The sequence below is a fragment of the Ochotona curzoniae genome, unplaced genomic scaffold, assembly GCF_017591425.1.
Source record: "Ochotona curzoniae isolate NIBS_2020 unplaced genomic scaffold, NIBS_Ocur_1.0 scaffold_3890, whole genome shotgun sequence".
In the NCBI taxonomy this organism is placed as follows: Eukaryota; Metazoa; Chordata; class Mammalia; order Lagomorpha; family Ochotonidae; genus Ochotona; species Ochotona curzoniae.
Genome location: NW_024467115.1, coordinates 16,575,808 through 16,594,746, shown reverse-complemented (window position 1 = coordinate 16,594,746; position 18,939 = coordinate 16,575,808). Strand labels below are relative to the sequence as shown.

Here is an 18,939-nt window from a genome sequence, read left to right as displayed (position 1 = left end):
ACATATGGCTCACACATGGCTCAGTAGGGGTTTGAGACCTTGCCTAGTCCATCGCACATCTGCCCTGGTCCTCCAGGACACCAGGGGGTGTTGGGGCCTGGCCCGGTTCGGTGCATCCAGTCATAGTCCACACTTGTGCCAAGGGAGACTACAACCGTTTCCCGATCAGTATGCAGCCCTCATTCCAGGTCACACGCCCCTTGGCAGGAACTTCAACCCAGCTAGGGTTGTCCCCTTAGCTCCCCAACCGGGCCTTTTCCCAGCCATAGTTCACTCGCATGCCAGTGGTTGCTCTGACTCAGCTTGGCACAGGCCCTCCCCTGTCCCGATGTCTGCCTTAGACACTGTGGCTTAGCCCCTGGCTCATGTGGACCAGTAGGTACAAGAGCCTAGCTTGGCATGACCTGTGCGCCCACCTGGTTTCTAGTTTTGCTGTGGGCTAAGATTTGCTCAGTCCTGCCTGATCTACTCTGTTCCATTACCAATTGACAAATTAGCCAGCTGTTGGAGCTACTTTTGCAGGACAAGCCCCAAGCCATAGCTTCTGCATGGACTGGTATTTGGTGGTCGATATTGTTCAGTGATTACAAGTTTTACAAAGGAAGAGTTACTGCCAGTGGGAATCTTTACGAATATTTCAGGTCCTAGAAGCACAATAGGTTCAACCTGGAGCTAATTAAGCAGAGACTCAAAGAACCAAAATCCCAGAGCTCCCCGGCCGGGTGGCCAGCAGGCAGAGCCTGGCACCAAATGGTGCATTGGCTACCCTGGAACAGCTCACCACGTGCACATGGTGGCTGTCTGGGATCTAGGCATGAGACGCCCCGTCCTGAGATCAACCAGCAGCTGGGAGGCTGCTGGAAGTTTAAATTCCCAGGCCCAAGGTCGTGCCCCTCCCAAATCCCATTCACTGCCCAATTAAGGCAGTGGGCGGGTCCCAGACCTGCCCAGTGAAGACCTCCCCCCTCGGTGTACTCACCCCGAAGGGAGCAGCCCCCAGAGCCCAGGCAGGTCCGGGAACAGCTCACCATGTGCACATGGTGGCTGTCTGGGATCCAGGCATGAGACTCCCCATCCTGAAACCCACCCGAAGCCATTAATGTTAAGATCCTAAATAATGGGCCTAGTGGCTAAAGTCCTCACCTTGAACGCGCCAGGATCCCATATGCGTGCCGGTTCTAATCCTGGCAGCTCCACTTCCCATCCAGCTCCCTGCTTGTGGTCTGGGAAAGCAGCTGAGGATGGCCCAAGACCTTGGGACCCTATACCCACCTGGGAGACCTGGAGGAGGTTCCTGGCTCCTGGCTTCGGATCGGCACAGCGCTGGCCATTACGGTCACTTGGGGAGTGAGTCATTGGATGGAAGATCTTTCTCTCTGTCTCTCCTCATCTCTGTGTGTCTAACTTTCCAATAAAAATAAATAAAAATCTGAAAAAAAAAATCCTAAATAGTCAAGTGAGCAAAAGACATGAAGAATAAAGGCAGTTATATTGAATAATAAAATGCAAACGTATTATAAAAGAGATTCTGAGATACTGAGGTGTTTTTACCTACCAATTATTCTAAAGCTTGTTAATAGTGAGACAGTACTAATGCTTTTTTTTTTAATATATAATGCCGATTATAAAGTAAAGTACTGCCAAATATATAGACAGCTCTTAAGCAAGTTTGCAAATAGGGATTATGAAAATGGCACTGGTAAGATACTAGATTGGAAAATATGGGGAGAAGGGAGTTTTCTAGAAGAGCAGAAGAAAGAAATTGCTTTTTTTACTATAAGAAAATATTTTTGAGTATATGATTTATAGATTTGGAAGCAGAAACTTCCAGCTTTCCAAATTATATTTTGTGTATATGTACATATATACACATATATAAATATACATTTTGTCATTCATATATGAGAATATATGTAAGTGAATGAATCTTTGAGTGGCAATATTGTATGGTAGGAATGGAGAAAAATTTTTTGGCTGAATAACTTTATTTATTTTAAAAATTTATTTATTTTATTGCAAAGTCAGATATATAGAGAGGAGGCGAGACAAAGAGGAAGATCTTCTGTCTGATGATTCACTCCCCAAGCAGGTGCAATGACTGGAGCTAATCTAATATGAAGCCAGGAGTCTGGGAGCCTCTTCAGGGTCTCCCAGGTGGGTGCAGGGTCCCAAGGTCTTGGGCCGTCCTCAACTGCTTTCCCAGGCCACAAGCAGGGAGCTGGATGGGAAGTGGGGCCCATATGGGATCCCAGCTCATTCAAGGTGAGGAAATTAGCCACTAGGCTAATATACTCGACCCTGAACAACTTTTATTTTTAAAAGCAACTTTATTCATGACACATATTTGGAAAAAAAATTTCCACCCTCTGAAAGGAGCAAAATCCACCTTCCACCTCCTGTTCCTACTTCCTCCTATTGCCTCCAAATAAAGGGGAGACAGGAAAAAAAAAACAAATAACAAAACTGAAAAACAGAAAGCCCCTCAAAGGCCACCCCCAAAACTAGGTAGTACATTTCCCCAGGGAAAAGTGCAATTTACACTGGAGCCCCTGGAGCTTACAGAGATTGTTGGGTTACTGAAATCTGCAAAGAAAGACACTCAAAACAGAAACACACACGCATACACATATACACCCTATCTAGCCAGCCACTCACTCACCTACACAACCACCAAACAGATCACCAGGAGATCAGCAGGGGGAGGGAGCCGGAAGGGTGGAGTGGCTGGGTGCCAGAGCTGGCAGGACAGGAATAGATAGGCAGTGTAGTGTCCTTCCACCCATGCCCACTTACACTTGTGCAGACCCCAAAGGGGTGAAAGGGGGCAGGGAAATTTGGGGAACATGTTGTACAGTTGAGATGTGAACAATTGAAAAATTTTGAAATACTGAAGATAAGAAGGTGTATCAATAAATAGATTATGTAGTACAAAAAATTGCCCAGTAACATTTAAGTTCCAGTAGAGTTTATAGATAGCACTAGTTTGTGGAGTGGTTCAGGTGGCCCAGCAATATTCGGTACTTACAGAGATAACTAAATTGTAGCAGTCTCTGAGTTTTACCATACAAGTGAGGAGAGGAGATGCACAGTAATGACAGAGGATGACGTCATTGATCATAATATCAAAGGCTCAGACACCAGGTAACATGGGCTTGACAAAGTAGGAGAGTACATTGAATTCAGAGTGTCATAAAGGAGTTTTTGTGTTGGTTTGATAACTCAGCAGTAATAGCTAGAACAAACGTTGCTTAGTAGAGAGTAAGCACTCGTATTGTAGCTGTAACTACCTTTTGAAGTTGGTCTGATTTATTTTTCTGTAAAAGGGCAATTTAAACCATACTTTTCTGATTGGCATTATCTGTACTGTATTGCTGTTGCATTCCTTTATATCATTGTGTTCTTATACTTCATTAAAAGTGGTATCATTTGTATCTCAAGAATTATCTTTTCTAAATATTTCATTTGGGTATTGACTTAATTTTAAAAGGTAGAAAGTTATTAGGTTCTAGATTTTATTAATGTCTTTCATGTGTTTGTCTAATTATATAGATGCTGGATTGGATTTAGCTTCTGAGTCTGGAATTATTTTGGTTTTAACAGACAAATTTAGAATCCAAATCTTCTCAGGGGATAACTAAGAAAAGGAGGCCTCAAATGAATCAAGCTAGTTGAAGATAAGTTTCTCAAAGTAAATCCCACACAATCTAGTAGTCATTGATATATAATACCAGCTAGACTTTTAAAAGAAAAAAATAAGATGACATGACCTGTCATGAAAAGTTATTAAGCAGATTTAGAAGAGTGGAGGTATAAAAAAGATTTAAAAGGAAAAGTAAAAGACATATGGAAAACCGAATTCCTGTAGAATAGAAGTATATATCGCATATGAAGTTATAGACCAAATGGAATTAATATATTAGGCAGTAGTATGAAAACGAATGGTAAACTTGAAGCAATAACAGCATACATTATTCAGATCAGGCACGTAGAAGCAGCCAGTCATGGGCTGAAGTGACCTGTCCTGGCTTATAAGAGCTGATGGTTAACTCTTTTTTAGGAGACTTTATAAACGAGTATTAAATCAGGGTAGCTTAAAATTCTTCATCAATCGTATAAATGCTTACATCATGGAAATTGATTTTAGATAGAAGGTCAATTAAAAATCCCGGTCTGTATCCTTTGAAGAATTCATTTTCCAATATGCAGCTAATACACCTTGGGTAGGGTGGTAGTGCTTGGTTAGAGGGAATGACAATATTGATGACCTGTGGAATCATGTTAAGCATTTTAACTTAGGTGTATTTTAAGTCTGAGAGAGAAGAAGGGACAAAAAAAACCTTTGAAGAAATCATTATCATATACAAAACTCAACTCATAATGGAACAAATATTTAAATGTAAGACTGAGACTATCAAACTGCTAGAGAAAAGAGGAAAATGCTCCAAGACATTGTAGAGGTAGCTAGATTTCAAATAAGACCAAGAACCCATAGGCAATAGAAGAACAAAAACAGACAAATGCTATTATTTGAAACTAGGGAACAGTCAAAAGAGTAAAGAGACAGTTAATAGAATGTGTGAGAACAGTTGAAAACTGCGTCTTGTAAAAAGTGTTACTGTCTAGAACATACAAGGAGCTCTAGAGCTTCAAGCAGTCTGGTAAAGAAATGGCACTAGACATTTTTTAAAAGAAAAAATCGAATGTCCAACAAGCACATTAAAAGATACTCAGTGTCACTAGCCATCAGGGAAATAAAAACCACAATGAGCTTTCATCTCATGGTAGCTCGAAGAGCTGTTATCCAGGGTCAGTCCTTGCCACCCGTGTGAGAAACCTGGGTGAGGCTCCTGGCTTCAGCCTGCCTAGCAGTGGCCATTGTGACCATCCAGGGAGTGGACCAGCAGGTGGAAGATCTCTCTCTTGGTCTCATCCTTTTTCTCTGTTCCTCTTTCAAGTAAATAAGTAAATCTAAAAAAAAAAAAAAGTTGCCTTTTTGTTAGGAACTATTCTAGCAAGATTTTCATGGAGCCACACCTTTAAAATACTGAAAGGAAAAAAAAAAATGTCAGTTTATAGAGTTTTATACCCAGGAGTCATAACTTACCAAAATGGAGTGAAAATGCGAACGTCTTGAGGTTGGGAACAAAAGCTGAAAGAATTTATTGTCAAGAGCTGCTAGATTGAAAAGCAGTTAAAAAATTTAAAAAGAACAATAATGCCAAGCAGCAATTTGGATTTACAAATATATGATAAACTGTATTTTCTTATTAACAAAACCTCTTTAAAATCACTTAGAAATCAGAATAACAACAACAATATAAAAGGAGGTAATTCTAAAAAATTAAATACTTTTTTAAAGAATACTCTAATTGAGGATAATATTTGTGGTTTTAATATTTGCTTTCCCCTGGTTATTATTGATATTTAGTTCTTATTTTTTGTCTTGCACCTGTTGGCAATTTATTTCTTCCTTAGGAAAAAAAAAACCTAGTTAGAACTTTTTATTACTGATTAAATATTGTTATTCATTATTGATCTTTTCATTATTGTGTTCTGTTTCCTCTTGATTCAACCTTGATACTGTGTGCTTGTCCAATAATTTCATTTTCTTCTGGGCAATCAAATTTGTTCGTATATAGTCATTTATAATAGTCCATAATGGTATTTTTTATTTCTCTGGTGTGAGTTGTAATGTTTCCCTTCTTATATCTGATATTACCTATTTGAGTCTTGTCCTCATTCTAGCAAGGCTTTTCTCTTTTTTTTGGGGGGGGGGTCAATTTTGCTTCTTTTCTAAGAATCAACTCATCATTATGTTGATTTTGCATGGTTTTTAATAGGCATTTGATTTGTCTTTGCTTTATTATTCCTTTTATTAATTTTGCTTTGGAATTGTTCTTGTTCCTAGTTTCTTAAGGCACAGCAATACTTGCTTATTTGAGATCTTTCATTTTTCAATTTTGTTTGTTATAAATTTCCCCTGAATTCTCTTTTGGGGCTTGGTGTACTAAAGTTTCTATTCTAAACTGCTTCAGCAGTCTTTGTAACGAAATGAAAATTTCCTTCTTAGTTTTCTTTCAAAGATTTATTTTATTTAACTTTACAATAAGAAGTGATTTATTTCCATTCTTTTTGGAGCAGTTACTACCCTTATACCAGATAAAAAGATTACAAGAAAACTGCAAGTCAGGGATGCAAACGTCTTCAACAGAATGTTATGAAGCCAATCTTATAAATAGTTTAATATGCTGTGACCAGATACAAATAAGACTGACATAAATATGGCTACTTCTGCTTTGTATTTGATTCCGTTTGCTTCTAGTATTTTATTCTACCCTTTCACTTTTTCAGTCTGTGTTTTGGAAGAGGAATGAGGTTTCTTGCAAGCAGCATGTGTTTAGGTTCCATCATGTCTTGGGCTAGATTTGTTTGAGTCACATCTGCCCGATGACTAACTTCCTTGTGCCTGAATAGTTGTACCTGCCTTCCCTTAAGGAGGTTTCCTGATGTGTTTTTGAGTGAGCTTGGTATATTTACAGGTCTTTGTTGGATGTCAGTGGTTTGCATGTTTGTTCTTTTAATCTCCTCTCAAAGTTAAAAGCTGTCTTCATAACTCTTGAATATTATATGTTTTTTTAAATAAAAACTTTCCCACAAAGAAAATTAGCATTCATTGTTATATTTTAATAAACATTTGAAGCAGAAATAATACCGATTCTATAAATCTCTTCCAAACTTTACAATAATAAGTGATATATCTTCATTCCTTTTTTGGGCATTTATTACCCTTACATCCATACCAGATAAAAAGATTACAAGAAAACTACCACCCTGGGTCCCTTTTGGATAGGAATGCAAGCATCTTCAACAGAATGTAAGGAAGCCAATCTTTTAAATAGGATAATATGCCATGACCAGATTGGATTTATCTCAGTGATAGAAAAATGATTTGATCTGATCTCAGTGATTAGAAAAATCAGTTGGTTTCAGTGTTCTTTGATTGTTTCCATAAATTCAGAACAAGGTTTGACAACATACATTACCTATTCCAGATAACTATCAAACAAAGTGTAAAAAGGAATGCCCCTAGAAAAAGGGCAGGTAAAAATTCTGTAGTTAATACCATACTTAATGCAAAACAAATAAAAACAAAACAAAACAAAAAGCAATTGAGTGCTTTTCTCCTAAGCTTGAACTTCAGTCTGCTATATTTGCAATCATACTGGAGTTACTGAACAATAAGTAATGTAGTGTAAAAGAAGACAAAGGCTGCAAATAGTAAAATAGACTATTCACAGGTGATATGATTGTTTTAATATCTGAAGAAATCTTCAGCAAGTCACCGGCGTGATAGCCTAGTTGCTAATGGCCTCACCTTGTATGTGCCAGGATCCCGTATGGGCGCCAGTTCTAATTCTAGTGACCCCCACATCCCATCCAGGACTCTGCACCCTCATGGGAGACCCGGGAGAAGCTCCTGGCTCCTGGCTTCAGATGGGCTCAGCACCGGCTGTTGTGGCCACTTCAGGTGTGAATCAGCGGATGTATCTTTCTCTGTGTATCCCCTTCTCTCTATATATATGCCTTTCTAATAAGAATAAATAAATCTTTAAAAAGTTATAAAGGTATGGTAATCAAGGCATTGTTTTATTTTCATAGAAACACATTTGAATCAGTAGAACACTATGAAGAATAGAAATACACCCAACGGTATTTGGTCAACTGATTTTGACAACAGTTGGCACATTTAATTCAGTGAGGTAAAGAATGATTTTTTTTTTAACAGAAGATCCCGGAACTATCAGATAGACATCTGATACTTACTAAAGGATATCTTATATTTGAAAATGAATTCAACATGAATCAAAGCTCTAAATATGAGAGCTGGAATTATGTAATTTACACAACAATCATAGGATAACGCTTTTATAATGTTGTGTTGGGCAAAGATTTTTCAGAGTGCAAAGTCAAGAAAAATGGATATTGTGAAAAATTGAAACTTCATTAAGAAAATCAAAGACCATAGGTTGGGGGAACATACCAAAGATCCCTCTGGTAAAATTTTGTATCTGGAATGTTTTGAGAACTCTTATGCCTGAGTGAGTTGAAAATAAGCCACTCAGTTAAGCTAAACAAAAGATCAGGAAACTCAGCCAAATAAAGGGGCATATGATTGGCAAATAAGTACATATAAAGATTGTCAGTGTCATTAGTAATTAAGTGCAACTTGAAACAATATGAAGATATCACATATCGAGTAGATCTGCTAACAGTGCAGAAAATTGCAGTATTTAGTGCCAGCTAGTGTATGAAGAAACTGCAGTTTTCACACATTACTGGTCAAAATGGTACAACCAATTTGGGAAACTTTTTGGCAGTTACTTAAGAAGTTAAATATCTGCTTACACAGTAGTTCCACTTGGGTACTTAGCAAAGAGAAAGGAAACCTAAAGAGCAGTATAAAATTGGAACTAAGTAAAAAGTGCGTTAATTGGGCCCGGTGGTGTGGCCTAGTGGCTAAAGTCCTCACCCTGAATGCACCAGGATCCCATATGGGCGCTGGTTCTAATCCTGGCAGCTCCACTTCCCATCCAGCTCCCTGCTTGTGGTCTGGGAAAGCAACTGAGGATGGCCCAAGACCTTGGGACCCTATACCCGCCTGGGAGACCTGGAGAAGGCTCCTGGCTCCTGGCTTCGGATAGGCACAGCATTGGCTGTTGAGGTCTCTTGGGGCGTGAATCATTGGATGGAAGATATTCCTCTCCTCCACTATGTATATCTGACTTTGTAGTAAAAATAAATAAATCTTTTTTTTAAAAAAAGTGTGTTAATTGTGTATGGAGAAATAAATTTTAACTTTCCATGTGTTTGAATACTACTAGCAATAAAAGGGAATAAGCTACTAAATATGTAACAAATGGTTGTATTCCAGAATCTCTATACTCAGTGAAGCAAATCAGACACAAAAGTGGTACAAAATATAATTCAGTTCCTATGAAATTCCAGACAAGGCAAAGCCTTAATGATAGAAAGCAGATCAGTAGTTGAGTGGGGCCAGCGCACATTGGGAAAGAGATTATAAGGACATGCAGGGTGGTTGAAATATTTAATGTAATTATGATTATGGGTCTTTTAATAACTTTTTAAAGTTTTAAGTAAAGCACACAGCATGTTCAAAAACAGAGAATGTAACTGAGTCATCTCACCAGCCTGGAAAATAACTGACATTTTAAGAAGAGAGAGGTTATCTTTATTAAATTTGGGGAAGAGAATATAGAATTTACTCTTGAATTATAAACTTTGGAAGTGAGCACTTAGAGATTTAAAAATATTGGATATAAATGAATATAAGTTTGGTAATATCTCCATCTTCTGTCATATATGTTGGGTAATGTGCAACTACTTTTTAAAAAGATTTGCTTATTTGTACTTGAAGGTAAGAATAACAGAGAGAGGGGCAGATGCAGAAAGAAAGCGAGAGATCTTCCATTGTCATTTGATTTTTGGCTCCTCTTGAGGCATTTTAGTTTGTGTCCATGGTATTTTTCATTACATCTGTTAAGTTTTTGTTCCTGACATTAGCAGTTTGTTCTTAAAGTTCAATATGCTCTTAGATTTCTTCACTGAAGATATGCTTATTTTCAGTTCTTGCTTTGTGTATGCTATTCATTTTCCTGTGCTGTTGTTTATCTCTGCTGTTGGATTTGATGGGCCTCATTTTTGTGCTACCTTCCGTGTTAGTTTTTAGTTGACCAGTCATCTTTATATATGAGAATCTCTCCTCTCCTGCATAAGGTTAGGTGTGACATAGTCTGCTCCTGCAGTTTGTGTGGGTTATACCTACCGGAACACAGTGGCCTTTCTCTCTGCACTCAGCTGCCTGTCCCCTAAATGAACGTCACACTCGGGTTTCCTCCTCTTCCTCCCTGTAGGTACGTGACACAGATACTTGTGGCTTTTCCAGATCCACCCTTTGCTCAGGGGATCTTTTCATGTGGACTCTAGTTTCTCTGTTGGTTGAATTGGTCTAATCTTAACAAATTTTCTTAACATCAAGGAGTTTCTCAGAAGATTTATTTTACTGTCAAAAAATAGTCCTTTTTTATTTCTTACCTTGTTTTTTTTTCTAGTAAAATTATCGCTAATTATCATTAATTTCATATCATTGGGATCGGAAGAGTAGATACAGATATGTGCCTAGTCTGCCCTTTGTTTTAAGCTGAAGTGTAGTGTTTAGCAGTATTGTGGCGATACTTTTGTACTAATTGCAGGATAATCTTACAGCTGTGAAACATATCAGAGAGCAGGTAAGTTTCCTATATTTTGCATGCTGTGACTCTTGTAACAATTCCTCAGTATCTCTTAATTAGGTCAGAGTTTGGATCATTCTGCCAATGAAGAAAATAGTAATTGAGAGTTGAGTGATTAATTCATTTCTAAAGAGCCTGTCAATGCTTTTCCCCAAATTAGTTACTAATTCTGAGGTTGTTTTTAGGGTTTACTGATCTCAGTCTGGTGCTGTGGACTATGCAAATGTTCCTCAAATGTTCTAAAATGGACTCACTTTGTCCAAATGACAGAATAAAAACTCAGTCATCTCCCTAATTTAACATTGATCATACTGTTTGTAAAACTGTGCCTTGATGAAAATGTGTTATTGTGTCTTCTTTTTTTTTAGGGTGATGCTGTTAAAAACAATCTTCAGAATATTAAAGAAAATGAAAGTGGTGATGTAAATGCTACTGACACGAATAACCAAGGGAATAGCATGCGAGTCAGTAAGACCAAACTGAGAAATATTCAGTGTGCAGCTGAAAACCCAAATGATGGTGTCAGTGTAGAGGAAGACAAGCAAAGGAAGCCAAGCAGAAGGGTTGGAAAGGCAGCGCCCCAGGTGCCCGCTCAGGACATGGAGCCAGAGACTCCTGAGAAGGCGGGCTCTGCCCATCAGAAAGCACGAGCGAAGCCTCAGCCTGGCGTTGGCCATCAGAAAAGTGAGAAAACACGTGAGGGACTGGAGAATGATGATTTGGATGAGGAAGAACTGATGCAAGCATATCAGCTTCAAGTAGCTGAGGAAATGGCCAAGGAGATTAAGAAGAAAATAAAAAAGAAACTGAAAGAACAGCTGACTTACTTTCCCTCTGATACTGTATTGCATGATGACAAGTTGAGCAGTGAGAAAAGAAAAAAGAAAAAAAAGAAAGTTCCAGTTCTGTCTAAAGCTGAAACAAGGTACTTTACGTTGATAGAATTCATCTTCTTAAGAAAACTAGGATTTTCAGCTGAAAAGTGATACTTGTCATTTAGCAAAGAACATTGTTAGTCCGTTTTTAGAAAACATTTCACTAAGATAGTAAAAAACCAACCGTTGAAGTTGCACCTCACTATATATTTGATGATTTACAAGATTTGAATCATTTTTTGCTAGAAGGGAAAATAGTAGTGTTGTTTGCTTTGCTGATGAGGTGACTAGAGCTTAAGTCCTAGAACTAGTAAGAGACTAGACTGCTAACCCAGTACCTTGGTAAGCGGAGCTCTGGCCTCTACCCTTAACTACACACTTCTGTTTGTTTAAAAACAGCAGAAACTTGATTAGGTCTCCTTTTTGAGTTACAGATGGCTATTTGGATATTTATAGTATTTTCCCCGTATTCAGATAGCATGGTTATAGTAGCAACAACCATCCAAAGCTAACCAGTGTAACAGTTTGATAGTCTAGTCTTTTTCTATATGTGCTACTTATACTTCTATACTTACATATATAATATGAATTTATATTTATGTTTGCAGATTCTCTCCTTGGAGAAAACATCAAATGAAATATGTCTTTTAACTTCTATAATAACTCCTCTCCTCCCACCCCCCACCCCACCCCCCCGCCGTAATCCTTATGTAGAAAAACAGCTTGAGATGGAACCAATTTACATATAACATTCCTTGGCATAACAAGAAAATTATCCCTGAAGCCTTTGGTTAAAAATATTTGCCCTCTGAGCAAAAAGTAGATCAGTAGTAATAGAAAGTAAGTCTGGTTGCTATAGGGACATGTTAGTGTTTATATTAGTTTTGTGTTGCTGCATTTAAAAAGTACTACAGAATCTAGCAGCTCAGAACAACAAACATTGGTCTTTCTATGGGTCAGGAATCAGAATCACTAGATGGGGTGCCTCTGACCCTCAATGGATCTCACCCTGGGAATCAGGATGTTGGCCAGGGCCGAAGTCATCTCCAGGCTTCAAAGGAGAGATTCTGCCAAGTGACACAGCTACGAAGGCATTGCACACAGTTCTAAGCTCATTTACATGGCGGTTGGAAGGGCCCTGATTCTAATCTGCTTTTTTTCCAGATAGCATTTCCTTTCTACGTGAACTTTCTGCTGTGGACTAAGCATAACATAGCTGCCTGCTTCCCTACTGAGACAGTGAGAGCAACTCAGAAACCAGTCTTTTTTCTTTTTTTTTTTTTAGAAACCAGTGTTTTTTTGAGACCCAATCTTAGAAAAAGTGACACTTGTTACATTTGCCGTATTCTGTCAATTGGAAGTGGGTCATTAGACCTTGGAGAGGAGCATGCAAAAACATGAGGATCAAGGCGCCCATCTTAGGGCCTTCAGCCACATCTGTAGCTTCTTCTCTCCCCTTCAGTCTCTCAAGCATATGAGTAAATACATAAAAAGCCGTTTTTTCCATCTATGGTTTACCTGGCAGCAGAATGAGGCTGCTTTGCTCAGTCCTACAGAAGGCTCCATTGTGTGTAAAATAGGATTTTCTCTTGGGTTTTGACCTCAGTTCTTGAGTTGCTTCATAGGCTTGTAACTCCTTAACAAGAATGAAATAGTGCCTAGGTACTCAGTTTAGTAATAATTTTAGTGTCTAATAAAACATTATATACATTTCCCAGCAGAAGATCCTGCTGATTTTTAGGTCATCTTTGCTTCTGTGTACTGATCACTCTGTAAAATGAATAATAACTAGTGTAGTAATACATTTGGGATGTTTCTTCCTTGGGTTCTATTTGCAGTTCACTGACTGACTGTAATGACCCAGATGAAGGCAAACAAAAGAAAGGATCTCCAGTTGGAGCGGTGACTTCTAAGTCTCATCAAGCTGATGACATAAGCTCAGCCGAACATGATGCAGAAGACAGCATGCAAGAAAACACCAAACCTAAACCCAAAAAGACAAAAAAGAAGGTTAAAGCAGGTCTGTTATTGAAAATAAATGAAAAAAATTCAGTGCCTCAAGAGAAACTTAATTCTAGAAATCTTAGACCTTAAGGTTGAAATTAGAGTATCTAATGGAGAAAATTCCAATATAGAACGTTGAGCACTTGTTCTTGCATTTGTGTAGATTAAAGCATTCATTCGTTTGTAGCTCTTATTCTGTGAGGAGTTGTATTAAGTCATATTTTTTTTTTAAGATTTATTTATTTTTATCGGAAAGACAGGAATGCAGAGAGGAGGAGGGGAGACAGAGGGAAAGATCTTCCATCTACTGGTTCACTCCCCAAGGGTTGCAGTGGGCCGGAACTGAACTAATCCAAAGCCAGGAGCCTGGACCTTCTTCCAGGTCTCCCACATAGACGCAGGGTCCCAAGGCTTTGGGCCATCCTCGACTGCTTTTGCAGGCGACAGGCAGAGAGCGTGATGCAAAGTGGGAAACCAGCACCCATATGGGATTTCAGCCAATGCGAGGCAAGAATTTTAGCCACTAGGCTACTGTGCCAAGCTCATATTAAGTTATTTCTAATTCTTGACTTAATTTATAATGCAGTTGACTTTGTTGTTGCTGTTGTGGCATATACAATTTTTTCTTTAAACAGTCGAGTTCAGAACCATAAATATGTAAGTCATGGTCATTGAAAGCCACTATGTCAACAGCCAGTAAACATTTCAGATGCTCAGGTTACATCCTTCTGGTAACATATCTTTACAATTCAATTCCTTAACCAAATTCCGTTTCTCCTTTGTTAGCTTTCCTTTTTGCTTCTTGCTTTCTTTCCTATTTCTTCTCACTACTTTTGTCTTTTCTTATTGTTGCATTTTTGTCATTAGTTACATCTTTTTCTTTTTGATTTCTCTTTAAGTGGCTAAAAGTTAAACTAAAATAGGAAGTTTTCAAATTTATGATAGTTTTCTTGTTGGAGGATGTAATGTTTTATTCCTTTAATCATAGTTTTAAAAACTTCATTGTAGGGGTAGGAATTTGGGACAGTGGTGAAGATGCTGCTTCTCAGTACCTGGTTTAAGTCCTGACTCCATTTCCTGATCCAGCTTCCTGGTACTGTATTTCCTGGGAAGTGGCACATTATGGCTTATGTACTTGACTCCCTGCCAGCTCCATGGAAGATCCTTAGCGAGTTCCTGGCTCCTGGATTCAGCCCCGTCCAGTCCTTATTGTGGGGGATATTTTGGGGAAAGAACTAGCAGAGAGGTAGCTGGTGTTTTTGTTTGTTCATTTGTTTGTTATTGCTTTTTGTGTCTTTGCCTTTCACATAAGTTTTTTAGAAATTTACTGAGAAAGATGGGTAAGTTGAGATTCTCTTTGTGGGAAGGATTTTATTTTGTTTATGTCTACTTTTTAGTTGACAAATGTTTGTATTTTTAATGTCTAGCATGAAAACATGATACATAGATAGGTTGTGTAATAATTAGAGCAATTTCTTTTTTTCATTTCCTTTTTCTTTCTTTCCTTCTTTTTTAAATTACATTGCATTATGTGACACAGTTTTATAGGTACTAGAATTCTCCCCACCCCTCCCCAAACCCTCCCCCTATGGTGGATTTTTCCACCTTGCTGCATTGCCACAGTTCAAGTTTAGTTGAGATTTTTTGATTGCAAGCATATACCAAGCATAGAGTCCAGTATCTTATTGTCCATATAAGTTCAGCACCTTCTTGGGGAGACGATCTCTGGTCTGAAGGTAGAACCGGCAGAGTATCATCCCAATCAATTAAAAGCCCCAACATAACATCAGCAACAATTTATAACGTTGTGGAATTAATTGACATAGTATTGAGTAACCAATATGTTAAAAAAAAATGCAAGTTCTTAACCACATCCTGTGACTTCTTCATTGACATTTCAATTTTAGTTTATAGACAACTGAGTTCTATACACCTTAAAATGGCTATAGATTACTATTCAGCTGTCTCGTGTCTATTTTCATTGTAGTATTTAGCTTTTTATAGCGTTGAAACATAATTTTGCTGAACCTGGCTTTTTTGGGGGGGCAGTCTAGACTGGCGTATAACTCTAACAAGACATATGTCAACAGTTTAGGTGCAGAACAGTTTTAGGAGGGGTGTGCAGAGAAATCTTCAATGCCCTAGTGAGGAATAACTAATCTTTGTGTCCCACCTAGTAAGGCGCAAGTGAATCCCAGCTGACCGTTTCCTGTCTGATTCTAGGCTTTCCTTGTTGTTCTCTGCCTAGCTATTCTAGATTGTTTGTTTGTTTGGTTGGTTATTTGTTTTGAGGGGTTTCTGGAGCTATCCTGATAGTCATTACGAGGGAGGGTGGGGACCCAAAGTTGGAACCAAGCGAGGACCAGAGAGCTCCCCTCCCTAGTCCCGAAGGAAGTTTATTGTTGTTCTGCTTCTGCGGGCTGCTCAGGGCTCTTGGCTGTTCTGATGCTCTTGCATCCTGCGAGGGAGGGTTTGGACTTTTTCTATCTCATGTGATAGATTCAAGCGGGAGTGGATGACCTCAGAGTTCTTGGCCTCCGAAGGCATTCCAGTTCCCCGTGGTCTTCTTGGTAGTTGGGATGTAGTCCTTGGTGCTCGTACTGATATTCCTTGGTGAGGATCCGGGACTCTTCAGGGTTGGGATACAAGCCTCCTCCTGTCTACCTGCTCCGCTCAGGGGTCCCACTCTGCTCTGTGCATATGAGCTCCTGTTAAGAGGTTGTCAGGATCGCTCTTGATTCCCCCTATATTTCTTTGTAGTTTAACTATTGTCTAATGCTGATTCGAGTCTGTTGTCTATGAGTTACCAGTTATGATCCTGGTAGGTTGTGTTTCACATCTTCCTCACACATTCTAGGGAGATGGAGGATTTCTCTGCTCTCCCGCCCCATTATGGAATATCATAGCGTATTCTAAGTATATTAGGTTTTACATTTCTTTGATGTAGATCATAAGCAGTCTGACTCACATTGGATGTTAGTTCATTGGTTACATCACAATATCATTGCATTTGATACAGGCTATCTGAGGTTGAAATAATATTACAGTTTACAGGTACTATTTTTCATATTGATATCATTTCATCTGAAATTAAGGCAAACATGTGGTATCTAACCTTCTGGGATTGGCTCATTTTCCTTAGCATTATGGTTTCCAGTTGGGCCCATATTTTCATTTTCTCCAGCATTTGTATTTCTGTGTCCTGGGAAGTATGGGACTAGTTTATTTGTTTTGAAATATTTCATAAGTTATTGTAGACTATAGTTGCTTTGCTCTACTGTAACACACTAGAATTAATTCTAGTGTTGCTATATTCTAATACCAGGAAGGATTTAAAATCAGGTTTAGTTTTCCAAATAAATATTGGAGAAGAAAGAGAGAGAAGTCTTAATCTTCCATGTGCTGGTTTATTCCCCATGTGACTGCAACAGTTGGGGCTGGACCAGGCCAAAGCCAGGCACTTTTCCAGGTCTCCCATGTGGTTGAGGAACCCACCCAATTGGACCATCCTACTTGCTTTCCCAGGTGCAGTAGCAGAGAGCTAGATTGGAAATGGAGCAGCCAGGACATGAACAAGCGCCCATATGGTGTGAGCAGCAGCTAAACCTGTTACTTCACAGTGCCAGCCCCTATTTCTAGCTTTATACATTGGATTTAATCAGAAAAATTATGGTTTTTCTTATTTTAGATGCATCTGAGGTTTTACAATTCTGTGTAACCAATAGTTTTCTGCATCTCCCAAATTTTGATATTATATATCCTCATTATCACTCAGTAAAAAATATTGTGTAATTTCCAGTTAAAATTTTTAGATCATGTGTTATTTACTTATATGTTTCTTGCTTCCAGACAGCAGGTGATTTTTGCCTTTTATAGTTGTTTTATTTGAAAGGCAAAGGAAGATCTATCACCTGTCTGTGTCCCTCCCCAAATGGCCATACTCGTGGAAGCTGCACTAGGCAGAAGCCAGGAGCCAGGCCCTCGTCTGCTGCCTTTCCAGGCACGTTAGCGGGGAGCAGGATCAGAAGCAGAGCAGGAAGGCAGGCCAGTGTTTGCAGGAGGCAACCGAGCTCTTGCAGCACAACACTGGTCCCAGCAGATGCTTTTCTGCTTATCTTCCTGTAACTAATTTCTGTCTTCTGTCTTTTTCATAGAAATCTGAGTACGATGAGTGATTTCAGTCTTTTGAGTTTACTGAAGCTTTCATTATGATGAGTTCATAGGCAGTATTGGTGACTTCTGTGGATTCAGTGCAGTGTTCTCTGTCAGATCAAGTTTCATTGTGTTCATTTTACTTATTTTATTTATCCATATTTACTCATGTTATTTACTCTGTCAGCTGTTGAGAGGTTTCAAAATTCGTTCTGTGGTATTGTGTTTATCTTTATTTCAGAGTATTTTTATTTATGTATTTTGAAGCTGTGTGTTAAATAAATAAGTATTTGGGACTATTGTATTTCCTCACAAATCGACGTTTTTGTCCTTGTGCAGTATTCTTTTCCCTTAAAATCAACCTGAGTTTTGAATTTAAACAAGTGTATTTTTTCCCATTCTCTTCGTTATCTTTGATTCTTCTTTGGAATGTTAGTTTGTGTAGTATCAATTTTTTTATGTGCTTTTCTCATGTCTTAATATGAAAGTTTGCAATTTCTGTTTTTTCCTAGTCTGTGTTATCTTATCTGTTGATCTGTTGTGTCTTGTCCCATCATATGTAGAAACAGAAATTCTGGTTATAAATGAACTAAGTGATAATATATTCCATGTACAAAATACCTTGATAAATTTAGCTTTTGGCCTTTGATTTGCTTTTTCTTTTGGTGTTGTTGGTCCTTGTTAAAGAGATTCCTTGCCCAATTCATAAATAAATGTGTAATTTTATTCTTAGTGTATATTCTGCTATGTCTGGCTTTTTCTTTTTCCTTGAAGTTCTTTTGTTACTAAAATGAAATAATCACAGATTATAAGATTTTATTAAATGTAATTTAAAGTTGAGGTTAATGGATTATGGCATTGATTTTCTTCTATGCATGTAGTTTCAAATGATAATGAAGACATGGATGGTGATGGTGTTCAAGAAATAACCAGTCGAGACAGCCCAGTTTATCCAAAATGCTTGGTTGATGATGACCTTGTCCTGGGAGTTTACATTCACCGAACTGATCGGCTTAAGTCAGACTTTCTGATTTCTCACCCAATGGTTAAAATTCACGTCATTGATGAGAATACTGGCCAGTATGTCAAGAAAGATGACAGGTAATTTTGAAGTTGAGACTCCACTGTAGAAGTTTTCTTTTCTGCCAATAGTAGTTGAAAGTGAGCTGGGATCGAGCCATGAGTTTATATTAGAGAGAAATCTAATAGTTGTTTAAGTTCATCCCCCAATTAATATTGATCTGTATGTTTTGAAGAAGAAATTGAGAACACCTTTCAGTTTGGCAGTTCATTGTAAGTGGAAAGGAGTAATTCATCTTAAGCATTGGAAAGGTGCTACCAAGCTTACTGACTAATTTATGGGATAAAGCTTGGATTGGAACTACCTTATGTTGCATTATAATGCTTTAGAGATACATGTTTTTGATAATATGTTACCTGGACCTCAGGTGAAGTGAATGAATCTCGGTATTTCTTTCCTGAAATTACTTCTGTAACAAATACATGCATTAAAAAATACATAAAAGTAAAATGAAATAAATAATTATGGTAGAATTCAAAGAAATCATTTGTTTGGGAAGATGACAGGAGAGGAAAAT

The 18,939-nt window shown here is 38.3% G+C and overlaps 1 protein-coding gene across 1 annotated transcript in view; it reads left to right on the top strand.

Moving 5' to 3' along the window:
- AHI1 (Abelson helper integration site 1) overlaps positions 1-18,939 on the top strand; it is a 190,262-nt gene that overhangs the window by 16,072 nt on the left and 155,251 nt on the right. Inside the window, exons 4-6 of the mRNA XM_040965629.1 lie at positions 10,679-11,235; positions 13,024-13,205; positions 18,223-18,442. Coding sequence (XP_040821563.1) covers positions 10,679-11,235; positions 13,024-13,205; positions 18,223-18,442 — 959 coding nt within the window. The remainder of the gene's footprint in view (positions 1-10,678; positions 11,236-13,023; positions 13,206-18,222; positions 18,443-18,939) is intronic.